This window comes from Phalacrocorax carbo, chromosome 10 (genome assembly GCF_963921805.1).
Source record: "Phalacrocorax carbo chromosome 10, bPhaCar2.1, whole genome shotgun sequence".
Taxonomy (NCBI): Eukaryota; Metazoa; Chordata; class Aves; order Suliformes; family Phalacrocoracidae; genus Phalacrocorax; species Phalacrocorax carbo.
Genome location: NC_087522.1, coordinates 5,045,928 through 5,069,442, shown reverse-complemented (window position 1 = coordinate 5,069,442; position 23,515 = coordinate 5,045,928). Strand labels below are relative to the sequence as shown.

The 23,515-nt window shown below is 41.9% G+C and overlaps 1 protein-coding gene across 4 annotated transcripts in view; it reads left to right on the top strand.

Annotated features, from left to right (window-relative positions):
• Positions 1-23,515, top strand: part of SDK1 (sidekick cell adhesion molecule 1) — a 419,246-nt gene that overhangs the window by 324,870 nt on the left and 70,861 nt on the right. For all 4 annotated transcript variants that reach the window (XM_064461554.1, XM_064461553.1, XM_064461555.1 and 1 more), the window contains 6 exons: positions 6,246-6,355; positions 8,779-8,929; positions 10,850-11,087; positions 16,867-16,982; positions 17,262-17,451; positions 19,416-19,514. In XM_064461554.1, the coding sequence (XP_064317624.1) occupies positions 6,246-6,355; positions 8,779-8,929; positions 10,850-11,087; positions 16,867-16,982; positions 17,262-17,451; positions 19,416-19,514 (904 nt within the window). The remainder of the gene's footprint in view (positions 1-6,245; positions 6,356-8,778; positions 8,930-10,849; positions 11,088-16,866; positions 16,983-17,261; positions 17,452-19,415; positions 19,515-23,515) is intronic.

The following is a 23,515-nucleotide window of genomic DNA, read 5'->3' as shown; positions in this document are numbered from 1 at the left end:
TGCAACCAAGAATGGCACTGAATCCCTGTTGTTGTTCACGTGGTTTTGTGTTTGCACACTCTACTGCTGCAATCAGGTTTCAGCTAATTTTTCTCATGCTAGATTTTTCCTGGGGTTTTGTCAGGAGAAGTACATAAATGACATCATCGTGACGGTGCCTTGGTAGGGGCTCGGTCCACAGCACCAAGCTTTCTTGGTGGCTGATTAGAAAAGCTGGGCTAACGTCTGCTGAGTTTGGTGTGTTTTTCTGATGATTAATGTTATTGTGCAGACAGCAGAAGACCTGTGGAACAGCTGAAGGCCACTAATAAAGCAGTATTGCAAGTCATGGAGCCATGAGTATGTGGGCTAATGTAGAGAGCTTTTGCGTAAAAGCATTTTGGCTGTATTGGCTTGTAAAGCTGTGAGTTGGGAAAGACATTGTAACCTTAACCATGAATTTATCTGGTTTTGTGGGTGAAGTCAGTGACCCAGATAGGATTCATCCATTGTGTGAGGTGGTTGTCTTGGTGTTGTTTTTACTTTGGAGCTGGTAAATAAAGTGTCTGAAACTCCGACAATTTTATGCCTTTGCCAATCTTTAAATCAAAAATGGCTGAATCGATTTAAGGATTTTGTAAGAAAAAAAATTGCACCCAGGCTGACATCCCGTGAACCGAATTTCTCCCAAAGCGATTTCAAATGTGTGAGTTATGGACCTCTATAATGAAAACTCTGACATATCTTGAACTATAGTAGAACACAGGGTACCTCTATCGTGTACAGAAACACTGTGTTTTCCTTTCCTGCAGTTAGTACTTTGTAACTGTTCAAAATTTTGGAAGCGTCACTGTCTTATACAAAATCTCACAGCAAATTATTTTTTCATTCTGAATTTTAATAGGTTTTGGTTCCTTTCAAGTAAAATTTCTGCAACTTTGCTGATACAGGACATTCCATCAGAAAGCGTTAAGTCATTTTATAAAATATGTAACATTTTCCTTGCTAAAAATGGAGAAACTAATGCATAGAAAAGTAAAGGGTTCTGACATCACTTACAGTATTGTTTTATGCTATCTCATTTCTGTAATAATAAATGAATATGCCATTTTATTGAATGTAATGCCTTGGGAACAGCTGAGAGATGGGAATGAATATGTGCTAACTTGTGATGGCTGATCATTCTCGAGAATCCTATGAAATGTCCTGGTGAACATAAGTGTCTTTGGCAGTCCTGGGGCCTCCTGGGGTTTGTGGCCTTACTGTGAGGAGAATTGTTAAGATGTAGAATGCACCTCTTAAGGGATTTTTATGCTGACAGTAACAGAAAAGTAGCGGGTGTGTTCTCATCTGCCTCCTAAAACAATGCACACATGAATATGTGTGCATCTGTCAACAAACATAATCCTTTTCTGAAGTTTGCATACTCTATTATCCAAAACACAGCTACAAGAAAGAAGCCTCCAAATTAACTCTATTTTATGCACAGTGGCTCATAGTGGACTCTCTTGCCCCTCAAAGGACTCTTTTATCCTTACCACTGCCTGTAGTTCTTTTTGCCCCGTGGGAATCCCTTTGTACTCTGATTCTTGAAACCGATACGTTTCCTCTGATCTGACATCAGAGTGTTTCAGCAAAAATAATTTCCTTTTCCTTCAAGAGCCTGAAACTTGGAATCTGCTATAGATCTTGTGGAAGTTAAAAATATAGAAGCCCATCACTGAAGGTTCTCTTCCAAGACTCATTTCTGAGATTATTGCTAAATAAGTGAATCTTGTTTTGAGTAGCAGCGACCTAGAGTTTCACGACTACATAAGTCAGAGGTCACGCAGAAGTCCCCAGGCTGTTCACCAAGCTACCCTGTAGCCATTCACCCTTCCATGCTGTTAGTTCGGAAAAAATCCCCACAAAAGCAGCACACTTAAATTACACTACTGATTTCAGTAGGTCTAACCCTTTGAGTTAGTTTCCCAAATGCTGGCACCAGATCCTGGGAACATTGCAAGGTATTATTCTAACTAAAGCAAGTTCCTGATCTATTTTTCTTAAAATCTTTTGCTGAATCACAGAACTATACCTGTGGTTCTCCCCCCAGCCCCCCTTTGTTATTACCTTTTGGCAGAAAATTAGTCCAAAAGTGGTTAATTGGGACCCCCACCTCCCAGTAGAGGTAGTGGCCGCCTGTTTACCAGCTGGTTCCTGAGCTTGGGAACAACCAACGTGCTGGGCTTGGTTGGTGTCTGCCATTTCCTCTTAGGCTGCATCCATTGTTCCTACTAGGGAGAGCATTCAAAACCAGAAAGCTGTCTCCTGGGACACCTTTCAAGGGTCTTGCCATAGTCTTGGGCACATACAAGATTTTGCTGCTTCTCAATCAGTAAAAGATCTTTAATATTTCCACCTTTGCAGCCAGCTGGTAAATGTCTGTCTGCAAAACAGGCAGGGGGTTTTGGGCACCTCTCAAGCTTGAGTCAATGTCAATTGTTCACAGTGCTGTGGGCCTCTGGGTCTGAACCACGTGGTCCTTAATGTGTATTAATGACCTGCGGGTTGCTGCATAACGATCGAAACCTGTGGTCTTTTTTTTTTTTTTTTTTTGCTATGCAAGAAATATTTTAAAAAGCTCTTACTGTTCTTAGACTACAAAAAGAAGACGAACTCACTACTGGGGATTATTTGCAGCCTCCAAAGCGCTGTGGATTGTTGCTATACAATTACTGCAGCACTTGAGGTGATGCTGTTAAGAGCAGTGTGTTTCACAAAAATAAGCATTTACTGTAGGCTTTCTACAGTATTAATCAAAAACTCTTTTAATAAAAAGTGTTCCGTGTTTCCTTCACTGAAATCAACCCTCTCTTCCTTTCTTTGTTTAAGTAGTTTGGTGGTTTCGGTTTGGTTTTTTTTATATAAATTCTCTTTATCATCTCTCTGTTCTCTGGGTTCAGGTTAGGGCTGTTCTCTTTTACCACACAGACCTGTCTCAGCTTGCTTCCCTTAAGCTTCTGCATCCATGGACTTTACTAAAATTGGGCTCAGATGGGACAGGGAATTTTAAAGGGCCCATAATCTTCACTGACATCTATTTTATTTGTTGTTTGGTGTGCGGCAGCGTCCTTGATAACCAACAGGGCCAAAAGGCCCTTCAAGACCTGTGCAACCACATGAAAGCAGTCCTCTGCTAGGAAGATCACAGAGGCCTCTTTCACAGTGCAATGCAGAACTTATTTCTTTGGCCTAATTTTCCTTGTGTCATTTCTTCATGCACAAACATAAATATGCAGCACATCAAGTCCTGGGTGAGCGAAGAACTAAAACATCTATAAATAAATCAGGCTGCTTCTCCTGAAGGGGGAAAAAAAAAAGAGTGAATGAAACCTAATTTTCTATTTGAAGTACTTGGGGTATGCTAGATACTTTGGGCTACGTTGCCTACTGAGTGCTTTGACAGTGTCTGTGACACAAACCAGTGTACAGAACTTGTAAGAGCTCTGCCTAAAAAAAATTAAAGGAAATAGCTCTTTACGCAGTGGGATGTGAGCTTCTGGAAGTTGTTGCCCCTACTATTTGAGGTAGTGTCAGAAGGTTAAAAAAGGATTAGGCATCTTCACGGATAGTAAGTCTGTAAATAGACACTAAAGGGAATAGCTGCCTGTGTGCCCTCTAATATCCTTTAGCCCATGGTTGCGGATACCAGGGTAGGGTGAGGGAATTGGACTACAGGAACTGCCCTTTGGGATAGGGTTGAAACATCAGAGTAAACGTGCACAGTGTTGAGGATTTCTGTCAGGGAGTCTTGACTAAGGTCCCATGTGCTTCAGCACTTGTGGATCTCCAGAGTGAAGCCCAGCCATCTACCATCTCTCTTCTGTCTCCACTCTTCTACTGTGGCTCTTATGCACACAACCCTGCCTGCTGAAGCTGCCATCTTCCATGGTCCCATGTCAGAATCTGGCCTTTCTATTGTACCTTCATGACTCCAGAAAGCTGTATGGAAAGTAATGCCTTCACAGGGTTGTCAGGCCCCTGTGCTGGGAGATGGAGCTAGTATGCCGAATGAAGTCCCAGATGTTGAAGAGGTGGCAGTCCCTGACCTGCTCCTTCACCTGGATGTTCACAAGTCCATGGGGCTGGATGGGATCCACCCAAGGATACTGACGGAGCTGGCAGAGGAGCTCACCAAGCCACTCCATCATTTATCAGCAGTCATGGTCAACTGCGGAGTTCCCAGATGACTGGAAACTAGCGAATGTGATGCCCATCTACAAGAAGGGTCAGAAGGAGGATCCGGGGAACTACAGGCCTGTCAGCCTGGCGTCAGTGCCGGGAAAGGTCATGGAGCAGATCATCTTGAATGCCATTACGCAGCACATGCGGGACACCCAGGGGATCGGGCTCAGCCAGCATGGGTTTATGAAAGGGAGGTCCTGCCTCACTAACCTGGTCTCCTTCTACGATAAGGTGACCCGCTTGGTGGATGAGGGGAAGGCTGTGGATGTTGTCTACTTGGACTTTAGTAAGGCCTTTGACACTGTCTCCCCCAGCATTCTCCTGGAGAAGCTGGTGGCTCACGGCTTGGACAAGTGCACTCTGTGCTGGGTTAAAAACTGGCTGGACGGCCGAGCCCAGAGAGTGGTGGTGAATGGAAGCAAATGCAGTTGGTGGCCGGTCACGAGTGGTGTTCCCCGGGGCTCAGTGTTGGGGCCGATCCTGTTCAATACCTTCATTGATGATCTGGATGAGGGGATCGAGTGCACCCTCAGTAAGTTTGCAGATGACACCAAGCTGGGTGGAAGTGTCGATCTGCTGGAGGGCAGGAAGGCCCTACAGAGGGACCTGGACAGGCTGGATCGTTGGGCTGGAGCCAACGGTATGAGATTCAACAAGGCCAAGTGCCGGGTCCTGCACTTCAGTCACAACAACCCCATGCAACGCTACAGGCTTGGCTGGAGTGGTTGGACAGTTGCCTGGAGGAAAAGGACCTGGGGGTGTTGGTTGACAGCCGGCTGAACATGAGCCAGCAGAGTGCTCAGGTGGCCAAGAAGGCCAACAGCATGTGTCAGCAATAGTGTGGCCAGCAGGAGCAGGGCAGTGATCGCACCCCTGTGCTCGGCACTAGTGAGGCTGCACCTCAAATACTGTGTTCAGTTTTGGGCCCCTCAGGACAAGAAGGTAATCGAGGTGCTGGAGCATGTCCAGAGAAGGCAACAAAGTTGGTGAAGGGTCTGGAGAGCAGGTCTTATGAGGAGCGGCTGAGGGAGCTGGGGTTGTTTAGTCTGGAGAAGAGGAGGCTGAGGGGAGACCTTATCGCTCCCTGTAACTACCTGAAAGGAGGCTGTAGCGAGGAGGGGATCGGTCTCTTCTCCCTAGTAACAAGCGATAGGAGAGGAAACATCCCCAAGCTGCACCAGGGGAAGTTTAGGTTGGACATTAGGAAAAGCTTCTTCACAGAAAGGGTTGTCAGGCATTGGAACAGGCTGCCCAGGGAGGTGGTGGAGTCTCCATCCCTGGAGGTATTTAAAAGAAGGGTAGATGTGGTGCTTGAGGATATGGTTTAGGACTGGCCTTGGCAGTGATGGGTTAGCGGTTGGACTTGATGAACTTAAGGGTCTTTTCCAACCTTAACGGTTCCTATGATTCTATGAATTCTCACCACCGTTTTGTCCCTTCTGACACTGCCGTAGCTGAGGGGACTATGTTGGGCAACATGTTGTGATTAATTAATACAAAGGATTACACATGGAAAAGTCTGGTCTAAGTGCAGAACTGCAGATGAGGTTAAAACACTTGTTCTTTGACTTTGTTCTTGTTTCTCTGTCTTAATTTCTGTGGCATTTTGCCTCTATTGAGACTTACTTAGTATGCATCGGTTCCTGCAAGTTATTATCAAGGTTATTTTTCATTTTGTTATATTACTATTTGATACTTTTGTATGGTGGCAGGGAGATTGAACAGGGTATTAGCACTCTCATGCTGTTTTTCTGGAATAGATCTTATCAGAGAATCCCAGTGAAGTCCCAAGAGGTACAAGGAAATTTGGCTAACTTGGCTGTGTTGTTGCTTTTCAAATAACTAGTGCCTTGTCATATAAAAATTAGCATTAACTGGGTAATCGGTATTTAAAAGCATTTGTCCTTCCACTGCTGTGATGACACACATTGAAAGAGAGGTTATATAGATATATAATTCTTTACATATATATATACGTATATGTGTGCGTGTGCATATATAGTCTGTTTTGTATTCCTTCTTACCTTTCCCATGTACAGGTTGGTGTTCTGGGTGATGAAGAAGAGTGGGTGAGTCTTCGTGAGGTGGAGAATGAACCTGATGCTCAGATGCTGGAGGTACCCAACCTTACTCCTTATACTCATTACAGGTAAGAACAGCAGGCAATTAGCTGCAGCATGAAAAAAATGAGTAAATAGCAGCATGGAACAGCTTTCTTAATCAGAAACAGCTGGCTGTGTTTTATAATCTGAACAAAAGGGAAAAGGTTGGCTCTTTTCATAGTTTATATTTAAAATTACTTGTCTGATATAGTTAATTGTAATTTACATACAATACAGTTTGTAATATTAAAAAGGAAATCCAAGTGCACAGTGGAATCCTTTCATGAGCAACTGATATCCTGTGACTTCCCTCATCTACAGGGTGCACCAGTGTAACATCAGTCAGTGACAATTCAATTGCAGTTAAACTGGTGCAAACTTGTAATTACATATTTACATCAGTTTAAACATCGGTTTATTGATTTAGCTTAATTTGGTAACATCAGTTAGGTGAAACCTTTGTTTATAAGAATTTACCAAGTTAAGCTTAATAGATATATGCAATGCTTAAACTGATTGAAGCGAAGCTACATTATGGGCACACCCCACTTAAACGAGATTGATTTTCAAATAAATTCGATTCAAGTGATGTGTTGCTTTAGTATAGACAAGATTTGAGAACTTGAGGTACCCAATCCTAATGAAAAATGCTTTCATGAAATAGCTTGCTAATGTAAAGGCTGGTTGCAAGGAGCTACAGTGGCATGTGTTAAATCAGCTTACTAGAAAGGTGTCCATTTTGCGCTGGCTGGCAGGCCTATTAGCTAGTCCATGTGCTGTCGTGAGCTGAGCTAGTAGTAGGTGTAGCCATGTAAAGCTCATATAATTTACAGCTAATCCAGTGCTGGTATGCCAATTTTCTTCCCTTAGTCAGAAGCCTGGGAATATACTGAATTTCTCACAAACTCTCCACTGACATGTTTTGCACCCCATCCTCAAGAGCTAAACATTTTGCTAAAAGCTTTTTGAAAATTTTTGAACTTGAGCAGAGATTTCTAGTGCAGAGGTTTAGGAAAATGATCTTCAAGTTGAAAAGATTTTGCTCTCCTCATAAAGGTGAATCCTTAAAGCTGAAAAGACAGAGGTGAATAGTAAAGCGCAGGTCGTACCAGAGTTCAATGTTCAGTGTCCGTGCGAAATAGGAAAGACTTGCACACCTAGCAGGTGTACGGAAATGTCTTTGGGATAAAAAATAATGAGGAAGTATGTGAGGAACTTGGGGTCGTTGGTTTTTTCCTATTGTTAAAGTTCTTGGTTTATTCTACTGCTACCTCTCGATTCTCTCTTGTATCCATTGAATTCTGTAGTGACCCCAGTTATGCTGGGATCTTGCACATTTCCAGTTCTCTGATTTTTTTACATCGCAAAGCAGTTCCGTGAATTTTGCCTCGTTTTTTTTTCTCTCATGCATGCACAGATACGAGCTTTTTTTAGTTTTGTTTCAGTGTAGAGCAATTTTCTACAATTTTTTGAAACCTAGAAAGTTGTTGCCAAACAGATTTGTTGTCCTCTGGTCAGCTGTAGTCATTGCCACTGAGGAAAAACAACATGAGAGCTAATTATCAGACCACATCTTTATCAGCCAGTTTCTTTTCTATTCTTTGTGCCAATGTTAGAGAGTGAAATCAAGGACAGTGTTTGTTTAATGTGTTTCTTTTAATGCATTTTCTAGGGAGATCAGAGCAGATAAATAAACACAGCGATGTTGACTAGCTCACCCTTCTCCCAAGCTCAGTCATTAGGTCCAAAAATTAAGTGTTTAGTATGAATAGGTCATGTATTTATGTGCAAGTGCTGGATACCTCTAATTGCTTGTGACGGGTGAGAGTATCTGAAATGTACAGCACGTCTTAATTATTTTGTGCTTCCTGAAAAAAAGATTTAGAGAAATCTTTTGTGACCCAGGAGGAATTTCTATTGTAGAAGAGATGGTTTCAAGCAGACAGGGTATTTTTTAAAGATGCATATCCATACTAAATAACTTAATCTTTCTTGTGCAGGAAGGCTGAAAATGCAGCACAGGGATAAATCAGCTTCTTTCAACCAGTAATTGAGGGGAAATGTTATCACTAGTATATTTTTTATATTGACAGGGAATGAGAATATCTGAAGTTTGATATTTTAATGCCTTTCTGAATGTATTGTACAAGCTTTGCAAGAGAAAAATCACTTACTGCTAGCATAAGCTCATCAGGCTTGGTATAATTAACATAAATTTCTCACACAAATACCTAAGTTTCTAATAGACCCTAGCTAATCTCATTTTCATTTTTTTTAATACCTGAGAGGATCTGAAAGCACTTACCATAAAGCATTCAGCACTGAATACAAAGGGGACCTGCATGCAACAACCTTTGTGGAACATTTAGAAAGACCTAATTTGTATTTCTCCATCTTCGTCCTGTTCTGGAAGGAGAGGTACCATTCGCTGAGGTGTTACAGCACGCACCGCATCTTTCCCCCACTCCAGGTTCCGGATGCGGCAGGTGAACGTGGTGGGCCCCAGCCCGCTCAGCCAGCCCTCCCGTGTCATCCAGACGCTGCAGGCTCCGCCAGATGTTGCCCCCGGGAGCGTCACCGTGCGCACAGCCAGCGACACCAGCCTGTGGCTGCGATGGGTGGTGAGCTGGAGAGGAGGAACGGGGATGGAGGGGGGCCGGGTGCTGGTGCCTGGGACGCGGCTGCTTCCCCAGGGAGTCAGGCAGGAATCCTGTTCACTTGCGTTCGGTGCAAGGAGTAACCGCAAAATTATTTCCTTTTTCAGACTAGTTGGAAATCTGAGACTTACCTTAAGTGCCTTATTAATCACTTAAATTGCCTACTGCCACTACTTCTGCCACTTCATCGGGGGAATATATGCCTGTGTGTAAAACCTTGGCTTTTGAGACTCTCTAGTTCCACAGTCTGGGGCAACGTGTTGGACAGGAATATAATGCTTGAGCCCATTTGCAGTTTCCTAGGGCTCAGTTGTTTGCCTCGTACAAAACAGTCCCCAGAAGGTGCACACCGGCCACTGGCAATCGTCCTGTAGGCACTGAACAGCTGCGGTTCAAAGGCAGCAAAGTTTGCATGTTCCGCTCCTGTAGGAAGATGATATTTATGTGAAGGGGTGTGGAGTTATGTGATAAAGCATAGAAAGAGCTGATTAATTGCAAAGATGCCGTGATTGATGACGTTGTTGTGCCCCTTTGACTGTCTCAGTTACCTGCAGAGTTGCCACACTGGGATTTACTGGCAATTAAGCTGCTTCAGAATGGTTTTTCTTCTCCCCTGTTAGGCAGATTTTTCCACTGGGGTTACTGTGGTATGAAGTTGATGAAGCACAGGTTTCCTTTTGCCCAAATGTTAGCTTTTCCATGCATAAACTCATTATGGCTGGAAGTTGAAATCAGGCTAGAAACCAGAGGGCTTTTCTCCCATCAGGAAGGAATAATTTCAGTTTCTCAGTGGGACACTGCACTTAATTCTGTACCTTGAAAGACCAAAACCTCAAACGGAACCTCAGTATCACCTCAGTATCCATAGAAAAGCCATTGCAGTTCATTTGGTAGGACCCACATAACTCACTCATGCCTTTACCACATGATTAACGTTGCCCATGTTGTTAAACCTTTGGTACTATATCCAGACCTACATATCTTACATCAAAATTAACTCAAGGTTCTTTTAAGAGCCTTTAAAACATTTTTAAGACTGTGTTTCCTTGCTGTGATACCTGGAAGCCTGGTTTTCATGAGTCAAACTGCACAGAGTTCAGGAGGAGCAACAGCCACAGCTAAAAATGACCTGACGTATCTTTTTCATGCTTAATAACACCAGTATTTGAAAGTGTTTAATCTCTTTTTTTCAAGACCTGCAGGTGAATCTGTGTCCCTCTGGGAGCTGGGGATTCCTTCCTTCCTACAGAATAAGGGTCACATTTCTAGCCCTGCTTGCCTGCGGGATACAGTCTTCTAAGCTGTGAAATGTTAATGTGTATCAAACTTTCCCAGTGATCCAGAACTGAACCTCAGCCATCCGTGGCATCGTGTAGTTAGTTTTACGGGGAAAAACTCTGAACTTCATGAAGTAGGCTAATTATTTCATATTTTAATCTCTGAAATTGCTTGGGGAGTTAGAATACTGGAATAAATCTCTGCTGATAAATGAGTAGGCAGAGAGTCAGAAAAAAAGTAAAAAATGTACGATAAATGAATTTGTCACATGCTTCAGCAATTTATCATTCATTTCCATAATTAATCAGAACGCTCTGAAATATATTGTATTCGTATCATCTCTGCTGATACACCCACAGCAAATGGCATAGTTCTGTGGGCGTATCTATTTGGTTCAAAATTAAGGTAAAAATTAAAAGAAAACTGCAAGCAGCACAGAAATTTAGAGAGGGTGAAACATAAATAAAACTGAAAACCAACCTCTCGATCTTTTTTGCCTTCCTATGGCCTTACACAAGTTCAGACAGCCTTGGTATATTGTTAGGAAAGCCCTGGCAATTTGTTCTGCGTAGGAATATTGCGCTTTTTCTTTGTGTCGTTTGCCAGCCCCTCCCCGACACGCAGTACAATGGCAATCCAGAGTCAGTGGGGTACAGGATAAAGTTCTGGCGTGTGGATCTGCAGCCTCCCACCTTGATGAAGGTTATTAATGACCGATTGGAAAGAGAGTACACGATTGAAGATCTGGAGGAGTGGACAGAGTATGAACTGCAGATCCAGGCGTTCAATGCCATCGGGGCAGGACCGTGGAGCGAAGTAGTGAGAGGTCGGACGCGAGAGTCTGGTAAGTCAAAGCACCACGTCTGCTCTGAAGGACACGTCTGAGAACTTCAGCGTTTTCTGCCCTTTTGTTCAGCTTTTTCTTTTTGCTTGTTGATCCATTAAATCTAAAATGATGGAAAAAACCCACAATCTCTAGATGCACTGAAGGCAAAAAGACATATAGACATTTGAGGGAGTTATTTATTTTATTCCTACCCTGCTTTCATGCGTAAACCTGCAGGTTATTTAAAGCAAACAAAACAACCTCTCCCCATCTGGCAGCAGTGCGAACACAACGAGCAGCTTCCATACAGCCATCTCTGGCTGAGCAGGTCTCTCCTGCTTCCTCTCCCTCCCTGGTACCCCATTGCCCCTCATTATCCCCCTTTCCCTCTCTGCTTCTAGGCTGGGGCAGATTTTCTCACAGTCGTGATTATCTGAAATTTTAATTCAAGCACCAAATGTTTCTAAAAGGGCACACGGTATTTTAGAGAGCTGATTACCCACACAGAAATAAAATCATTATCTGAGCTTTTGATGGCATGTTTTCAACCCTGCCTTCTAAAATTGTGTGTACAAGGCTATATAGACATAACCTGCATATAGACATAACCTAGAGCACAAGTACTGTATTGTCTAGCTGAATTGTCCATACTAGCATAGAGACTTCAAATATCAGAAGCAAACTCTCAATCTCAGGCAGAAGTAAATTATTGTTAGCTTAGTAGCAACAGTAAAGACAGCTCTTGGAAAGCTGCTCTCTAGCTGCATGCACCTGATAAATTAAAATTTATGTTGCAAGTGAATAACAAAATGGATGACATATATGGTTGAAAAGTTTAATAATAAAAGCTGTTTGTGACCTGTATTTATGCAAGGGTTCCACACTGATATTTTTTTTCCTGTCAATTTTTCTTCATTAAAAACATTTTGGAATTTAATTCCACACAAACCCTACACTTATAGACATACATATGCATGCCTGTGCACTCTGTACCACGCAGCGTTACTTGGTGCGAAGCGTGAATGTGCTGCACGCAGCAGGATTTGGTCTGATGGTTCAGATAACTATCCTTTGAACTAGCTGAGGAGAAGGCTAAACAAAGTCATCCCCCTCCATTAAAGTGTTGCTTTTTGGGAAGTAGTAATTGGAAAGCTATTGCCAGAGGTATTTCAGCACAAGTATGCCTTGTTTAAAGTTAGAGATAGCACGACCCAGACAAAATAGTTTTGAAGTGTTCTGTATTGTAATAAAAAGATACCGCATGCTCTACTTTCTCCTTTCCGCTGCTCTTCAAACACTTCTTTTGATATGTAGTAAATACTAAGATTAAATGATTTCATACAACCTTAGGATTATAGTTCTCTTGCTCAGCATCTAAAGATCAGAGGTTACGTGTGTATTTGGCATTTTCTCTTATAGTATTAAAAGAAGGGTTAACTTGAAACTGATTATAGGGGGCACGTAGGAACTGGGATCAAAATAACGCAAAGCTATGATCTAGGCCGTAAGGACTTATTTGGGTTTTTTCATGTGTTTTCTTTGATACCAACATCTGATTTCTTGAATAGAGCATGTCAGGGCTCGGACTTTTGGCTGTACCTTCTTAGATTTAGAATATACAAGAAGCGCTGGCTTAGCAGCAAGCTGCGTGAGAGAACTTCAGGGAATCTGCAATTAACCTGTATGCGCAGTCAAACGAGGTTAAAATGCAAATGAAAGATATCTAAAGCCAGAGAAAGGTCATTTTTAGGTCTGACTTCTGAACTTATGGGAAAAACTCTATTTTAACACCTATGTTTTCAGAGTACTTTAAAAGGAGATATTCCTAAATATTTCTTTTTCCATTTTGTGGGAAGTCGGGTTTGCCTGGCGCTGCAGATTGTAAGCATCCTTCACAGCTGCCCAGAGGTGGCTTGGCCAGGATCACATGGTGGTTCATCAGCAAAACTCACAGTTCGGTGTTTTATGCTGTCCAAGCAGCCTGAGAACCTAGAGCCCGGGCACTGAATCGGGTTGTGGTACCTAATGACAGTACGGCCGCTGGAGTCCAAAATCTTCATTAAAAATAAAGCTGTACTTGAACATTTCTGTTTATTCTTGGATTGTGATCATATCACTAATAGCTGAGCACACATGCTAACAATAAAGGAGCATGCTGTTACAGGTACTCTCTGGTTTCTAAAGCTCTTGAATATAAAACATCTTGACACCAAAGAAACTATGAGAAAATAAATAATGCTGTGGGGTTTGGTAACCCAGGTTTAGAAAACAGTTGGGAAACCCTAAACTGAAAATCTGGGATAAGGTTTCAAGCAGCTGAAGATGGAGGGGGATGAATTAGGATTTTTGAACAGGACAGGTTTTATCAATCCAAAAATGTTTTTATAATGTTAGAAATGAAATAACTCATTAAATTCTACAGTGTAAAACAACTGCAGAGTAACAATCTCGGTTTCCACTCAATAAATTGAAAATGATAGTAGGTACAATATAGAGAAAGCAAGAAAATGTGAAGACCTCTAATGTATTAGAACAACCTTGACAGGGCTGGGCTGCTTCCTTTTAAATATAAACCTTGTTTTCAAACAATTCCTCTCAAATACAGATAACCTGGTGCCTTAATAATTTTGGGCTCCTAATATTCAGCCACATGAATGTGTACACTAGTCTTACAAAATCAGCCACTATACCAGCGTGGTCACATATCTATGGCAAAGATCAACCTCTTGATGATTCAGAGGCTGACCTTCATGAAGCAGTTACTGTGGTGTGATAAAGCATCGCTTGATAATTCAGATGTGGTCCAATGTCACTGCGGGGATTTGTCAGTTTATACAAGCCGAGAATTTGGCCTGAGGTATCTAATTTTATAGGCAAAATGGTTGGGTACTGCAGCTATGCTGCTTTTGCCATGAACCTTGCACTAAATTTGCACATCTTAATTGACAGCAGATGTACAATATACCAGCTTAATTCTTACTTCCCAAAAACAGTGATGGATGTTCAGCTAAAATGAGCTGCAAAAGTGGAGAGAACCACTGCATTCCACTATCTAGCTTTCCTAGAAAGCCAGAATACAGGCTCGCTTATTAAAAGCTGCTTTTGGCCCAGTGAGACATAAACCAGCATCATTTACTGTATATCAAATATGGCTATGTCAGATGTAGAAAGAGGATGCATGATCATAGATGCCAACAGAGATAACCTTAAAAACTTGAGTTCTTGTTGAAGTTCCAGTGCAAAACGCCAGTAACTCTGTAATTTCCTACGTTTGATCTTCCAAAGTGTGCCGTGCTGCTGGCAGTTTGCTGGATTATCTCATCATTTAGTTTCGGTATTTCTGGTTCATTTTGTTAAAGCCCTGAGATTTTTTTTGCACACTGTTGCTTGGCTTCTGTACTCTTCTTGTGGGTTACTAATGAGAACTCAGCTTTGGAGCTTACAACAAAGTCTTCAGTGCAATAGTTAAGGAAACCAGCGTTCGAGACAGGAGTTTGCAGAGGAAAGAGGGTTCTATATGCCTCTCGCAAGCCACTAATTAGTCTTAGCAAACCATAATTTCTTTGAATCAGGATATCCTGAGAGAGTAGAGGGGTCAGAGAAATTAAGGTTATGTTTCAATTCATTCTTAAAGGGTGGATCAAAGTCTGTTACTTGATAAAAGACTGGCAACAGTAAGATCCATATTATCACTTGCAGGTCCTGAATTCGTACATCCATATTAGAATAAAATTCTTAACACTGATACGAGAACCGGAGAATTAAAGCCTGCTCAGTGAACACATTTTTACCATTTAGGCATTGGGCTTAGATTTCTTTCCAGCAAGAGGGGACATTTAGCTGCTCTGGCTGTCACGGGGAATTAAGAGGAGCCTGGGCTAATAAATCTTCACATAGACCATTCTCTCCTTTGTTAGCTTTCTGAGTCCCCCTGCCAGCAGCGTGATCGTACACACACCTCAAAGCAAGCATGCACGCAGGGCCAGCCCAGGCACAGCCTCCATCTTTTGTGAATTCGGGAAATCTAGTGGCTGCTGATCAAAGAGGAAAAGAAGTATTTGTAAAATAAAGAAACTTTTTCTCTCTTGAAAGGCTTCAAACCAGATAAAATAAAAGTAAATGTGGCTGGAAAGGGCTGCTTTCCTCTACGCATTCTGGTTTCCTGCGACCCACCTCCACCCTTTCTCTCTCCAGAAGTGATTCATGTGGGAGTAGCTCTTTGTGAAGATCTACAGATAAAGTTATGGCAGCTATCCAAAGACATTCATGGCTCCTGGCAATCTATTTTCCTTTAACGTAATTATATCCTTGTGGGGGATAAATCTGGGAGAAGATTATTTTTTTAAAAAAAAAAAAAAAGGCACTTCAGGGTTGGAGGGGAAAAAAAATTGGGTTTTAGTCTGCTGCAGTATTGGGCGATGGTGCTCTGTTTCTCATGTCCCAAATAATTGGTAGCAGGGAAATTGTTTCAGAAATTACTATCTCTGCTGTTAACCTTGAGTGCACGAGGGTGGGGGGCGGTGCGGGTTTTTTTTCAATTTATATTAATTCTGGTGTCATACTCATTATCTCGTTCATGTTGCTAGGAGCCTCAGGAGCTCGCCTTCAAAACAGCAGATCTGTTCTTTCATTCGGACAGCCGGGAAAGCATTACTTTTGGCAGAGATTTGTGCTCCTTTTTGTGATATATTCAGGACCTAATCAAGCCTTACTGTCCATAAGTACTTGTGTAACGTAACTTGGTGAAACGTTCTCTTGAGGTCTGACAGGTGGATCATGCTTTAGAAAAGATTGTACCCTTCCGATGTTGGAAACGCCACATGAAAAAAAAAAAAATGCAAAAGGGCAGCATAAAATGTGAACTCTTAAAAATAGCCTCCAATTCTGCTTGCGTAACACGGCACGCTATTAAGCTCGCCTACAAAAGCTTGCAGTTGTGTGGTGGTTCTGCAGCGGTTAGAGTTTCAATGGCATGAGAAAATGCAAGTCTGCTCTCCTCTCAAGTCAGAGAAAATTACAGTGTTCCTGTGCCATCGGTTCTAATGATGTTTGTAGTTTCATAAGAGCCAATTTTGCAACATAAATGAAATAGGCATATCTTTCATTTACACCATATCAGTCCCTGAAAATACACCTTGCGTTAATGTATCCGTCTATAATTGATGTATTGCAAATGTTGAGCACTATCACATAATCAAAAGGCTTAGAGGTTAAAGAACTTCTCACTGAACTGGGAGTGCAATCCAGTGGTTGAAATTATTGCTAACTCTAGACAAGATGTTATAATTTCCTTTCAGATAATATAGGAAGCCAGGGTGGCATAAAACTCCTTGTTAGAACAGATTGTACCGTAAGATAAACTCCCATTCATAAAGATTTCTAGCTTTTGGCATAGGGAAATAAAATGTATGGGAAAGAAATACTAGGAGATAGACTCCTGGAGAAGTCCAGCAATTTAAACTTGATTCTAATTACTACAAATATACTTGAAATTTATTTATATCTGTCTGTATTTAGTGTCTATCTGTAGACACTGATTAGTACTAAGTGTTTAGCTCTTCACAAATATTGTGATTCCTGAGATGAACTGGCAAGAAATTGCGAAGCAGGCTGATATAAAGATGATGTAGAACGAATACAATGGAAGAAGGGATTGTCCAGAACCTGTTCCGGTCCTTTTGGATTTGAATACTCTTCTGTGGGATCCTGGAACAATCCCAAGCAGATGGGGAGATGGACCAAAATTATCTAGTATGTCTTACCTATTTCTGCTTTTGGCTCTGCTGTGTGATTCCAGTTCCCTCTGCTCCTCCCGAGAATGTCTCTGCTGAAGCCGTGAGTTCGACCCAGATCCTTCTGACGTGGACTGCAGTCCCCGAGTCCAAGCAGAATGGTCTTGTCCTGGGTTACAAGGTATGCGGCTGAACTTTCATGCTTGCTTAATTTTTAATGCATTACCTGGATATGTTTTTGCATCTGTTATTTTTTTATTCACCTGCTGGATATTTATATTACTCATAAATCAGCTGGAGAAGATATAGGAAGTGTGCTTTTTTTTTTTTAAAGGGATGACTGGTGAATATAATCTCATATTTTGTGGAAAGGAGGAATCTAAAAATGCATACCCCTCTTTCCAGTCCTCACATAAAAATCTTTTTCTTTGTATATATTTTATATGTATTTATTCTGCAGATACTTTTCAAAGCAAAAGATTTAGACTCTGAACCAAAGAGCCAAGTAGTAAGAGGTAACCACACTCAGTCTTTCCTGCTGTCTGGCTTGCGGAAATACGTGCTCTATGAGATCCAGGTATTGGCGTTCACTCGTATCGGAGATGGAGTCCCCAGCTCTCCTGCAGTTATAGAAAGAACCAAGGATGATGGTAAGTTTGTCTTATTTGATCCAGCCTTTTAACGCTGCTTTCTTTTAGTGATGGAAGTGTAGACAAAAGCCCAAACTAAGGCAATTTGGATTTTATATTTTTTTCTTCAACTTTGAACCTAAATAACTTGGTCCCTACCTAGTACAACTGAGCACTATTCCGTTGGTCACGGGCTGAGGATTTGAGAAGAACACAGAAAACAGGAGTCCCCTGTTCCCTTTTTCCCCGCAGCTGTTGAAGGGGAAGAAATATTCTAAAATTGTACTCTGAAGCTCCGTGTAGACAATTTCTATTGAAGACAATTTTTAGAGCCCAATTATAAATTCCTATTGAAGTTCAATCATGCCCTAAAAAAAAAAGGAGTGCTGCAATTGAAAGCAATAAACAAATCTGGGTCTGATTGGACTGAAGGAGAGAGATGGAATTTGCAACTTCAGTAATCCATTCTCAGTTTTTTCCCAGAAGAATAAGGCATTGGCCCTGGAAGATGATCATACCAGCTTCCTTTTGCAACCAGTGCTTCCCATGAGCTCAGGGACTCTCAAGTGCAGTTTGTCACGTTGAAGGAACCCAAGCGAGCCCCTTGGCCCGGTGCTGTCTGGACGCATCGTTGTGGTGGGAGCGTTCCTGCTGATGGGGTTTTACAGATGTTCAATTCAACTCAAAATATTTTTGGCTCTGCAGATGCTAAAGTTACGTTTAGTTTCATTACCTTTTCCGTATTAAATGAAGGTTAATATCAGTGTGAGAGGCTTCTGTTTATTACTCCCAATGAAGATGAACAGCAGCAACAAAAAAAGTCTCTTTTGTCATCAAAATATTTTCAATAGTAATGGAATAAACATTGGTTTCTACAAGCAACTTCATTAACGTAATTTAGTTGGGCTGAAAACACATTCAGACTTCTGGCTTAAGAAAGACATTTTCTATGGAGTGCAAGGAAGGAGTAAGAGCATGGAGGGACAGGAGCTCCCTGACGTCTTTTTAGCCATTTTCTCAGCACACTGCCTCTGTGGGGACTTGGCTTTTCTTTGAAAGGAAACAAAGAGAAATTACTGTTAGCAGAACTCTGCAGGGACAGAAGCAGCACTCACTGAAATGTACATATCAGACTATAATGAGAAATATTTAAAACTGTTTGTTTTAGATAACCCCATTATAGCAGATCCCTCCTTAAGTGCGTGTTGGCAAATGATACAAACTGTTCTTCCATCTCGATAACCCTGACATAAATATGTGTGTCTCCTCTGGGCTCAACTTAATTAAAAGTATCATCAGGGGTAATGCAGGTGGAATTTGTGCTGAAGGGGAAATTTTGTGGATGCTAATGTATGAATGAGCATCTTCTCACCTTGTGAACCTGGGATGGTCAGTGCAGCCACCAGCCGTCTGTATTAATGTGCATCTCACCTGCCTCAGGTTCTCCTGCTCAGACCTAAGTGTTTAAAATGCACATGTAAAATCAGAAGGCAGTTCAAAGCTGGTGCTGATGACACAGAGAGGAGATATTATTCAATTCCAACAGGTATAAAGCAGATTAAGCTGACACATAACTCTCTGTAAAGGCAGCTCGGTGACTTGCTTCATAGTATGTAATCAGTTACCTAGCGGTGATGCGGCCGGCTCGCAGGGACTCCCTGCTACGCTGCTGGGAGATAACTCTTGCAGAGGCCAGAGCTCCTTTGTCAGAGCATCCTGCTAAACGCATTTCACAGGAGCAGTAAAACACTGTAGGGTGCCCTGGTTCTGTGTTGTGTTTGGTGTCCGTGGACGCTGGAGGCATTTGGCCATGGACAAGATTCCTCAGAATAAATTTATTTTATGTATGTATGTATACGCTTTTAACCACCTACTTATTTTTGGTGAGATACAGCTTGAGCTGCCTTCTGTATAAGGTGAGCAGAGACCTTGTAGTTCCTCTGACATGCGATGCTTGCTAGCACGATCTCTGTTTTTCTTTCCAGCCCCCGGGCCGCCTGTGAGGCTGGTGTTCCCCGAGGTGAGGCTGACATCCGTACGGATTGTTTGGCAGCCGCCAGAGGAGCCCAATGGAATTATTCTGGGTAAGAGGGAGCAGCAAACCCAAGGCTGGGAGGAGAGGAGCTGGAGGTCAGAGCGAGCTCTGGCTGTTGCGTTTTCCTTCCCCTTGCATATTAGATTAGAAACCACACAAAAGCAAATCCATGGCTAAAGAAAATAAAACATGTTGGTGTCAGCTGAGAGACATGGTACCCTGTGGTGAGGAGGAAAAGTCTGCCCAGCTCCCTGGTGTGTGTTTTCCGGAGTCAGAATTACATGCCATTCGTGGCACTGTGTTTGAATTGCCATTTCTCTTCCCATCTGCGTTTGGGTCTGTAACCCATGTGGCTGGCTGTTGGGCGACCTGCCTGTTGAGCTGCAGCAGGGGAGAGCTGGATTTTCTCCTCCTTCCCCCCGTTTGCCTTTTCTGGGCATGCCCAGTGTTTCAGTTTCATGTGTGCTTCTGTTTTATTGCTTCCTTTGGATAATACGTTCTGTCAGGTCACAAGGAGTTAACTCATATCTGGCTTTTCATCAAGGGAAATAGGGGCAGCAAGGGATGACAGAAATTCATTAAAAACCTTCTTACCTTCCTGCCCTCATAACTCTTGGGTTGCCTTTGCAACATGTTCACCAGCAGCTACTTGTACTTAAAATGTGAAGGCTTTTACAATGTAAGAATCCATTCTTGCCTCTAAAATAAAAGTAGCTAATAGTTGCCAAGCAATTTTGTGTTCTCTGCTGATGTTAAACATATTTTACAGTAGTTCTAGCTGGTGAGTAAAGATTTGTCTCTCAACTATGGGGGGAAAAAAAGGAGAAATGAAGGCTTTTGGGTTTTGTTTAGTTCTCAGCCCACCAGGCCTTCCTGCTTCTAATTTCACTGCCATCATTCAGGCTTGCATGTAGTCTTCTGGCAATATTTCCTAAAGCTTTCATTGTTGGGTGGAAGGTGCCTACTTGAAATGGCACTGCGCTGGTGGCATCCCTTTAAATAAAGGACCGGTCTTGCATTGCATTTAAATCTTGAGTCAAGAACTCGAAAGTGTTTGCTCAGGTGTGTAGCTTCCCAAAGTGTTCAGAGGGTGATCCTGATGCCTGAAGATGCAGGGAAATCATCAAATGGGATCCAAAGGCAGACACCGCAGGGATTTTCTGAGCACAAGAAAGAGTCTGTGTGAAGCTTGGCAACGGTTAGCTGTCAGAGACAGATCCACGCAGGGTTTCTCTGCAGCGCAAGGAAGCTTGGCTTCTAGGTTGTCTTGTGGGTTTGATTTGTTGCTTTTTTTTTTAAGGAACTGTGTGCCCTAGAAGCTTGCTCTCAGTAGAGATTGGGTTTTGAATCACAGGATGTGGTTAAGGAGAAAAAAAATAATTTGAAAGAAATGATGAGAAAGTACAAAAGAGATTTTGCTCTCCTGACTGCGTTCCAGTGTCTCATGTTGCTGCACTTTGTCAGCCTTATTTGCTGAAGTCGCAAGCTCAGTGGAGTAGGAACTCTCTTTTATTTTGTCTTTGCAGAGTGCTTTGTGCAAGGCGTCCACTTCTCAGCTGGTTCTTGCTTGTTGCCACTACATTGATGATAAAATCATACAAATGCAGGGTTGGAAGGAAAGGGGAAGGGTGTCCCTTGAAGAGCGCTTGGCATGCTTAGCCTGTAGGCTGTCCTTTCCGACATCTTGCACAGTCCATTCCCAGTAACACATCCCAGGACAGTAGATACTGTCCTAACTTCACTTTTGGGCAACACTGATGGTATAACTACATAGGTTTACGACCCACTATTAATTCCTACCCTTGTGCTGCAGTACACTTCCAGGTCAGTCAGTCCCTCTTTTATATGTACATTAATACAGTAAGCTGCTTCTTTTTAAGTGTGATAATTCGCAGGTGCCTTTATTGATCTTACTGATTCCAGACCATCTATCCTCATTATCAAGATCACTTTAAATGACACTCTTGTCCTCTAAAGCACAGCCACTCACAATTTGGCTTCATTTTTGTAGTTTGCAAGTAGACTGGCAATTCCGTCAGCCGGGTCGTTAATGAAAACATTGAACAGAATCAGACTAATTCATAAGGTCTTATGAGTGCTTACTTAGTACATCCTCCCAGTTTGTTAGCAAACTATTGGTAACAATGTTCTGACTTTCTTTTTTAAAGCGTTCAAGTCAAAATGTCTAGTATTTTTCTCAGATCCTGTTCCTCTTGCTTGCTTTTGGTGGGGCTGTGTGCAATCATATTGAAACCTTACTTAAAATCAATGTGGATCATATCTACTTTTCCCACCTGACCAATTACACTGTCAAAATGGAAAATAGATTATTTGATATTTATTATTTGCTCCAGACAAATACATACTGGCAGTTCCTTGACACTTTATTATCCTCATGGTTGCTTATACGTTCACTCATATTTTTTTCCAGGATCTTTCTGGGTATTGAACTTTAGTTTGATTTGTCCATAATTCCTCTGGTCAGTCTTTCCCCATTTGAAGAGATAGGGTACTCTGTTTGCCCTTCTGTAATATTCTGGGATGTCACCTATCCTCCACAAGTTCTTGGAGAAATTATTCGGAGATGGCTCCAGCTAGTTCTATAAGCACTGCAGGGCAAATTCCATCAGGCCTTTCTGACTTAATACATCTAGCTTAACTAAATATTCAGTAACCTGTTCTCTATTCTAGCCTACATCCCTACTTATATTGTTGTCAGTTTTAATTTGCGTTAAGTGTCTAGTCAGCACCAACTTTGATGCTGTGAAAATGAAGCAAGAGAGGTATCAGCCTGCCATTCTTTTCTGTCTTACCTGTCTTGTGCTCATCTTTTCTTCACACTAGTTGACCTGTCCTCCTTCTGTCTCTCAAATTTCTAATGTATTTCTATAATCTTTCTCATTGCCTTTGATGCCCTTTAAGTTCTAGCTCACTTTGCACTTTGCCGTTCTGATTTTGTCCCTACATGCTTGTGCTATTTATACACTCCCTTAGACATGTGTCCTGTTTCAACTTTTGTCCAATTCAGTTTCGATTTTCAGGTCATTAGTGAGCTCTGAATGCAAACATATTGGCCTCTTAACACCTTTTGTCTGAATTGGGATAGTTGTACCTTTTTTTTGTCTCTTTTAAAGCTGTCAGCTAACCTGAATTCTTTTTTCCCTTAGAATTCCTTCCCAGGGGGACATTACCTGCCAGTTCCCCCAGTCCACCTCTTTGAAGTCCATTGTCTTTATTCAACAGTTCTCACTCCGTTATTTTTTTCAATAGTAGAAACATTGAGGTTTGTGGAGGAAGTAGTTAGCTGCCAATGCCAGAGAGAAAAAGTAAAAATTACTCATGCTAGGTATTTCTGTGATCTTTCCTAAGAAGTGAGGAGCTTCAAAAATACATAAAAAACAATGGGTAGCATTCTAAGTAAAGTTGCAAGTTGTTTTTTTTTTTTTTTCCCTGTACACCTTTTAGATTTCATTTCTGTAATGAACTTTCAAAACAGCACTGTGACCACCACAGTCAAGTGCACTGAAGTAGAGCTGTCGGAAAAAATGAGTTAACATAATTTTGTGTGGTGCCCTTCTATCCGCTAGCGGGGTTGGAAAGAAAAAATACTTGCTTTGCAAGAGCAACTTATATTCAGAGCCTTTGAACTAATGTTCCTGCTCTGCTAGCTTTGTCCTCTGAGTATACAAGCACCTTTGCAGCTAACATTTCTGTAATCTATATCAAAACATGTTCTAGCATTTCAGAGAGAGATTAGCAGGATGAAATACTGGCAGGCACCAAGAGGGAAAACCACTTGTTTGTTTGTTTAAATATTTTACTGTGGAAGACTGCTAGATATTTCCATTTCTGCTTTTGGGAGTATTACGCTAACCATTGGAGGCTTTACTCTGTCTTCTTTTCTGCACTCAGTTCAGCTAGCACCCAACATGGTTCCTTCAAATACTATTAAAGAAAAATGATGCATTAACGTGCATACGTGCACTTCGAGCTATGAGCTTCCTCTGAAAACGAGAGCTCAACCTGCATCTTTCCAGGGCCTGGTTAGTA